We start from the raw sequence: 8343 nt of genomic DNA, 5'->3' as shown, positions 1-8343 counted from the left end.
AGCTCACTCAATCACAGATAATGTAGAGCACTAAACAAACAAGGACAGCTGTTGCCAAAACTCGCCTCTGTTGCTGCTGTATTGCTCATTTTTTTGTACTTGTAGACAAGAGTGGAATATGAAATGAGCTCAACAGGGATTCCATTGTAATCTTGATTGAAGTCACCCTGCTAGATAGTCAGTCCTAACAAATTCATACAGCCTTAAAGACAGGACCCCACATTTTGAAATGTATTTCATTATATCTGGAAAAAAAAACGTATCAAATATTGTCTGATGGGTTTGAAAAGTTTGTTCATTATAGACTTTTTAACACCTTAGCAGCATAATCAAGAGCACTTTTCTCCCAGGCTTTATATATAATGTAGAGACCTGATAAAACACGAGTTAAACCTTGATGATGAGCGAGCTGTTCTCACTGAGTCCTCAAAGTTGCAGGGTTTTCTCAGTTTGGAGACTGTGCTGCCCCATTTCAGGTTGTGTGAAGGACTCCCACAGGTACTCATTAGTATTGTTTACGTTTGAACCCAAAGGAGCCATGTTGTCTTCTAATCATGGATTTTTTACAACACCTTCTAGAGTCTGGCACCGTTTTCACACACATCTGTGATCTCATAAAGGAATATTTCAGGGCAGTGTTTGCAGAAAATTAATATACAGTGTTTTGGTATGGAAACAGGTTTGTTAGTGGTATCTCATATAAGCTGTAAACTCAAATGTGTGTCATTTAATTCAATTATGCATCCGTTGTGTTTGCATTCAACTGTTAGTGTCCATCATCACCAAGATAATCGATTAGTTTCAGCTGATGTGATGGTTTGCAAATTAGGTAGTGTACACTGAGTTCAAGGTGCAGCCGCATTCATATTGAATTCTGCATTAAATATCATGGGATACAATCAATAACCCTCTTATTATAAAGCCCACACATAAAGCCTCAGTGCTTGAATTACACCCACAACAGCAACACCTTTCTTTGGGGCTAAAAAGGACACACAGAAGACAGAAGACACGGGGGGAAAAAGCCAATTAAAGAGTGAAGGTGTCTCAACTCAGAGTCTCAGGGGTGGAGGTTGAAAGGGTCTGTTTTGGGGGTGCACAAGTTTTTGGAAAATGAGAAAGTCCAAGCAATGTGATTAATATAGTGCACTTTTTTAAAAAGGTCAATGAGATATGATCAATTGAATTAAAATGCTCACAAGTAATCTACAAATGCTTTTCAGGTCAGTTTTAAAATGACAGTGTGTTATATTGACCTGCATTTAGAGACATGCAGACATGGTAGAAATGTAATATAAGATTCAGAAGCATGTTTAAATCAGTGACTAATCACCTGAATAAAAAAGTTATCTGTTTGTTGTCTTAGAATGAGCCTTTTATATCTACTTAGGAGTGGGTCTCCTTCCATGGAGGCAGCCATCTTGAATTCTGATTGATGGAAGTCAGATACACACCGATCAGCTGTTTGGATCAACAAGCACGTAGCAGGATCAAGTAGCGTTATCGGTCTTTAGAGTGAATTAAAGTCACTTTTCTGGAAATTTAAAATATGGTATGTACTTGTCTTTATCCCGGCTGTTCAAACAAGCAAACCGTGTGTCCGTGCTCATGCAGTGGAATAACACTGGTCTGCGAGGTGCATCCAAAAGTAGTGCCAAAACAAAGGGGGTTTCTGGCGGCAAAGTCAAGAGTTGCAATTTCTTCTAGTAGAGAATGCAAATGCACCGTGATGAGTGCCTGGACCATATTTTCTTGATTTTAGAGAAAGAGGTGTCCCCGTCCACAGTGAATTGGAGCCTAGCTTGCCTGCCGGTCATCTGGGTATTTTCTCATTAAAGGGGAAGAGCTCACAGGCACTCATTGTGGCTACCAGGAGCACTAGTGTACTGTAACTCATACGACCCCACTTCAAAAAAACTGAAATATCCCTTTAAGCACAAACTTGAAGATAAGATAAGATAAGATATACTTTATTGGTCCCCCATTGGGGGAAATTCTTCCGTTACAGCAGCTTACAACACGGGACAGGGGGATACAACAATGTACTAACATAGTTAAAACATATAATAACAATAATAATAGCAATGATAAAGGTAAAATAGAATAGAATAGAATAAAATAAAATAGACTAGAATAAAATAGAATAGAATAAAATAAAATAGAATAAAATAAAATAGAATAGAATAAAATAGAATAGAATAAAATAGAAAAGAATAGAATAAAATAAAATAGAATAGAATAGAATAAAATCAAATAGAATAAAATCAAATAGAATAAAATAAAATATAAGACTGTATATAATTAAGAAGCAATTATTTGATCAGAAATAAAACAAATTTATACGAAAAGTTGAACCTTATAAAGTTAATTGAGTTTCATGATTAATAATTGTATAATTTTGCTGAGTTTGGAGTCTTTTTAAACAGGAAGCACCATTTCCGACAGCATGTGAATGCATCACGGGGGTAGAGCAGGACTGCGCGCTCCTCCTCCTCCTCCTCCTCCTCCCTCCTCCTCCTCCTCCTCCTCGCGCCTCACCGTGCGTGTGCCCGCCGATGAGGGCGCGCGTACGGGAGGTTGTGGGGGGTTGTGCTCGCTCCTGCTCTCTCTGCTCTCTGACCCCAGTGGCAGCTCCGACTCATTGCACTCCGACTCCGTCACACCGAGGCTGCACTCTCTCTCTCTTCCTCTTGTCTGTCAGTGTCTCTCTCCCTCCTCTCCTGCTCTCTCTCTCTCTCTCTCTCTCCTCTCTCTTCGCTCTCTTGTCTGGTTTCTTTTCCACAGGAGCCAGCCGAGGTCCCGCCGGGTCGAAGGTTCTAACCTATCCGCCCAGACTGCCGCAACCCCCCGGACGACCGCGCTCGGACCTGCCCGCCTGCTCTCCCCTGTTGCTGCCGCATGGACGCGCGTCTCTTCACCGCTGCTGCTGCTTCTGCCGCCGTCGCCGCCGCCGCGTAAAGGGCGACCCCGACCCGACACTCTTCCTCCGGCCAAGATACAAAACGCACAAAAAAGCCCCACACGACGAAGGTAGAGCAACCTTTCTGCTGTGCTTTGAGAACCGGAGAGGGAGGGAGGGGAGAGAGGGGAGGAAAAAAAAAGAGAGATTCCTGACACAAAGCCGTCGGTTGAAAGGTGGCTTGTCATTTACGAGGACGAGCAAGAGGTTAGCGCGGCGGGGCTGACACTCTCCACCTTTGGGTGGTTTTTTTATTATTCCAGGAGCAGAGTTCAAGATCGCACGGACCTGTCTTTCTTTTTGTGCACGAGCTGCAGCGTGAACAGAGCACACACACATCGTGTACATGCATGGTATCAGAAAGGGTCAATTTATTCGCCCTCTTTATGCTTACCGGAGTGATTTCTTCTGGTGAAGTTAGCTATACGGTGTGCATCCGGGCTCCAGCACAGCACGGACAAATGTGTGTGTGTGTGCATAGCCGGCACAGAAAAGCAGCTCAGTGCAGCATAATAATAAAAATCTACTGCCAGGGCAGGCTAAGCTACAGAGCTAGTTGCTGCTACTGTAGCCACAAGGTAGACACAGACAGTCCGACACACACGCACTCTCTCTCTCTCTCTCTCTCACACACACACACACACCGACTGCACACGGCGAGGAGACCGTGAAGCATGCTGCACACAAGTCTACAATTTTTCGGCCTACATTTGCAAAATTGTTCAGGAGAAGTTATAGATTTAGCCTCAGGAGCAGGATGATGGCAGAGGTGAAGTGAGCTTTTAATTATTTTATTTGCAGGGCCCAGGAAAATCTGCAAACTCTTCTGCAGCCAGTAACAGCATGGGTGCATTGAATTTGCAAGATTGTATCATTTAAACTTTGCACATGTGAGAGGTTACACTGTAGCTCAAGCTGTTTCCTTTTTTTATTAAATGTGCACACATTCAGTTTACCCTCAGATTTATACTCAATGCATACATCACAGGAGGCTGACCCAGAAAACATAAATCAATGCTCTTGGAGGAAATAGGACAGCTTCAGTTTTGAGGTTGTTTGGCCAATTGTTCAGGAGAAGTTAAAGATTTAGCTTCAGGAGGAGGATTGCAGAGGTGAAGCTTTTAATTAGAGGGGAATTATTTTATTTGCAGGGCCCAGGAAAATCTGCAAACTCTTCTGCAGCCAGTAACAGCATGGGTGCATTGAATTTGCAAGATTGTATCATTTAAACTTTGCTCATGTGAGAGGTTACACTGTAGCTCAAGCTGTTTCTTTTTTTATTAAATATGCACACATTCAGTTCACCCTCACACTTCTACTCAATGCATACATCACAAGAGGCTGACCCAGAAAACATAAATCAATGCTCTTGGAGGAAATAGGACAGCTTCAGTTTTGAGGTTGTTTGGCCAAAGCTATACAACAATTGGAGTTTTTTTTTTCCTGCTCCTCACTGCATCACAGGATTTAACCATGAAGTGAACTCCGGAGCTGCTGATGATTACTCTACATAAAAAAAAGATGACAGGCTTGTAAAATTGAAGCTTTTTTTTTTTTTTTTCTCAGTGCTTGTGGCTGCATCAGGAGGTCTGGTATAAAAAGCCTGTCAGTGCCCACAGTGGCCACTTTACTATCAGTCAGAGAGGTCAGACAGGAGGGAAGCTCGAGCCCGGTGAGTGACTCTGGAGATGCAGAACCCACACTTGTTGTGCTGAGATTTGGAGGCTTTTCTGTGCAGACTGTAAAGAGTAGGAGTGATTTTTTTTTTTTACCTTATGTATCTGGTTATGCAAAGATTAATTGTTGCTGGTTCACTTCAGAATTAGAGCACAGGGCCTGAAATTATAAAAGCAGATTTTTGACTTATTTTGGTGTGTTGTTACGTCAGCAGAGACTTGTCCTGTTTTCGTGCATGCTTTGTTGCAGATTTCTTGTTTTAGTGCAACAGTTTCACCAGCTGAGATTACACCTGCAGCTTTTTAATTTTTATTGCTTAGTTTAATTTCAAAAGGCTAATGCCTCTGAGGCTATGCCTGCAGCAATTTCTACATTCTGAATATCTGAGTTTGAATTATAACCAACTGGGTTACAAGCAGCAGAGCAGCAATTAAAAATGAGCCTCCCAGATTGTAAATTGTTGCCTTAACAGTCAAGCGTTTAGTTTTTTGGAAAGACATTTTATAAAATGCTGTATTGTTAGAAAAGGTTGAGTAGATTTGCTCATTATCTTCTAGTGTTTTTCTAATTAGGATTTTTTAAAGTGGTTTATGAGCTTTTTAAGGAATGTATTTCTGCACTTATGATGCTTCTCTTTGTGCTGTTTGAAACTAAAGTATAAAATATAATTACAGTATTTATCATGTGTGAACATTGTGACTGTTTCACTTGATGCCTGCTGCACTGCTTTAACCCAGGGGCATTTGAGCTCTTCATGCCACCTGTGTTTGCCTGTGCATTCTCTCTTTGGAGCCTAAAATCATGTGTGAATTCTTTTAAAGAGGTTTTACTTTCTATCTGTGTTAGAAGAGACGCTTGTGAATGTCCTGTGCTCCTGTTGAAAGCAGCTGATGTGGGTTTTTTTTGTCTGTCCGTGCAGACTGCTGTGTGTCAGGGTCGAGACGGTCGGCTGGGTCGCTGCTCCTCCTGCTGCTGCTGCAGGGAGACTTCCTGGGCTTCTTAAAGCGGCTCTGAAGGATGACCGCTGCACGGCTCGCTGCTGAATCCCGGTGAACGAACGGCGTCTCATGTCCAAACGGCGGAAGGATGGCTCATGGCAAAACGACCATCACGGTGGACGAGTACAGCTCCAACCCCACACAGGCCTTCACACACTACAACATCAACCAGAGCCGCTTCCAACCTCCACACGTCCACATGTAAGTACCAAACTCACACTAACACACACACACAGTAATGGATCCTCTGTCATCAGCTTGTAAATCAAAATCACTCATCAGAGAGGAACATTTTGATCCACCAAAATAGTTGCATTTCTGATCAAATGTGTTGTGTTGCCTAATTTTGAGCAGAAATGACACAAAAAAGTAAAAAAACTTAAGCATGCAACTTTAAGCTCACACTGATTCTGGTGACTTTTGTTTTGATTTTTTGATTTTATGACCATTTTATTTAAAATGTTGCATTCAGGTGGTTTCAGCATGGTTCTGTTTGCAGTTTTAAACATGTTAAGAAGTTTTTAAAAGAAAAACTAAATACTTAAGGTGTTTATTTAAGAGGTGCATGAAGAAAAAGCAGAAGTTTTCGATGGTTTGAATTGTTTCAGGAAGCCAATCGTGAGCTTGTTTGATGCTGAGTCTTTGTTTATTGTTTGATTTAATTGGCTGAAGCTCAGACTGAGTACGGTGGCCTGTGAGGACAAAATTTGAGCAAAGTCAGATTTCAAACATTGTCCTAAATTGTGCTGTGTAACTTCTAGATTGAATTAAATTTTGCTTTTATTGTAGCATGTGATATTCTGAAACAGTAGTCATATTTTTACAAACACAGCCTTACACAAGAACTGAATGCTTTCTATGTTCCACACAGATTTGAGTAAAAGCTTCTCTGACTCAGGACTTTTCTCCCCCCCTCCCTGACGTATGCCTCCCCTCTCCGTGCCCGCTCTGTGAGACTGTTATCATTTGTGCCATGTTGCCATTGCGGTGCATGCACACTTTGTTCACATTAGGACTCTCTCTTCATTTATTTATCAGACCAGTTACTTAGCCTTGCTCTTGTCTGATGTGGTTACTCTCTGCCTCTCATTAGTGGGTCAGAGCGCTGTGACCCGCCAGCCCTCGCCACGCACACACTCATCAGAGCGCTGTGTGTGTGTGTGTGTTTTATCTGTAGACAGAGTTTAACACACAGCTGAGTGTTTGCATGCTTTGTGTCCCCGGTTACAGCAGCTTTTTGAGCTTTTCTGAAAGGGTTGTGAGTGATTATTGGATGTGGTTATGTGAACAGTGTGCTTGAGATATTTTTGAATCACTGAGAGCGTTGTGTAAAAAGATCACCTGCAGGACGCTGCTGAAGAGGAGCAACAGAGTACAGCCTGTTGGTTGTTTTCATTGTAACTGGAGTTGATTTGCTGGTCACTTTGTTGAATTCAACATGTTTTCTTTTTAATTGAGCTTTTCTGTATTTGGTCAAATTGACTGTTTTTTAGATTCACAATTGTTTTTGTTGCAAAGCTGACACAGATTTCTGAAGCCTTTTTTCAATTTAGCTGCATAAATGAAAAGCAGATAAAATATTTAGCAGAAATTATTAAATATGAAGCACGTTGTTGGCAATTTTTACACTTTTAAAAAGACTTATTATCACACACACAAATCAATACGGCATTAATGGGAGAAAATAGAGTCCATCCTAACACCATGCACAAACTGCAGACGTGCAGCTCTGTTCTTTAGGCCTTTAAAAGTTTTAGAACTTTCTTAAAACAACACTGCATTAATTAATACATGATATGCAAGACCTTGATCATGCAGATGTGCACAGCTGATCCTCCTTTTTTAACTCGTGGCAAATTACAGATAATTTAGAGCTGCAGGAAAATTGTGGAGATCTCTTTGATCTGCAAAAAGCAATAATCAACCTGCTGCCTGCTCTGACTCATAAATCAGAATTATAAGGGGGAGAGATCTCTCTTTGTTTTAGTGATCTCCATTTTTATTATGGACTCTTGGTTTAGTTTGGCTGTTTTGTACAATTGTTTTGATTTCATCAAATCCGACACAAATCTCTAACAATAATAATAATAATAATAATTTTATTTGTAGAGCACTTTTCAATAAACAAGTTACAAAGTGCTTCACATGGGCAGCAAAATCAAACGGGCAGTTCATAAAAACACACAAGTCAAGATAAAGAAATAAAACATATTTTAAAAGACATAAAATTCCCCTAAAATAACTCTAAAGGAATAAAATATATTTCTTAAGACGGTTAAAATAAAATAAGATTCAGATGAAATCTGGGAAGGCTCTGTGATAAAAGTATGTTTTCAGAAGGGATTTAAAAAAGCTCACTGACTGAGCAGACCTGATCTCCTCGGGCAGATGGTTCCATCCTAAAGCCCTTTCTAAATTTCTTGTTTTATTTTCACTTCACAAAAATATGAGCAAATAGAATATTTTGCCAAAATAGTGTCAACTTAAAAACGTCTGCTTTACTTCTTACTGTTTAAGTGACTTATTTTCACACAACACACATTTCTGCAAAGAAGTGAAATTATATTATTTTGCTGGAAACAGTTTTTGAAGCTTTGTTCCTACAACACTGAAAAGTAACATGACATGCAAGACACCGGCATCATGCAGCTTTTCAAAAACACAAAGAACACTGTTTCTTATTTTTATTCAGATGAAGTGGAGCTGCAG

General features: G+C 40.6%; 1 protein-coding gene across 2 annotated transcripts in view; it reads left to right on the top strand.

Annotated features, from left to right (window-relative positions):
* The first annotated feature begins 2559 nt into the window (after window positions 1-2559).
* mpped2a (metallophosphoesterase domain containing 2a) overlaps window positions 2560-8343 on the top strand; it is a 91152-nt gene continuing 85368 nt past the window's right edge. Inside the window, exons 1-2 of one of the 2 annotated variants that reach the window (XM_034678743.1) lie at window positions 2560-3030; window positions 5556-5835. In XM_034678743.1, the coding sequence (XP_034534634.1) occupies window positions 5723-5835 (113 nt within the window). In that variant the 5' untranslated portion in view covers window positions 2560-3030; window positions 5556-5722. Of the gene's footprint in view, window positions 3031-4546; window positions 4632-5555; window positions 5836-8343 lie in introns of those variants that run through there. The other variant, XM_034678753.1, reaches the window with a different exon arrangement.

The sequence above is a fragment of the Notolabrus celidotus genome, chromosome 3, assembly GCF_009762535.1.
Source record: "Notolabrus celidotus isolate fNotCel1 chromosome 3, fNotCel1.pri, whole genome shotgun sequence".
Lineage (NCBI taxonomy): Eukaryota > Metazoa > Chordata > Actinopteri > Labriformes > Labridae > Notolabrus > Notolabrus celidotus.
Note: the sequence above shows the minus strand (reverse complement) of the source record. Positions and strands in the feature narration are given on the sequence as shown.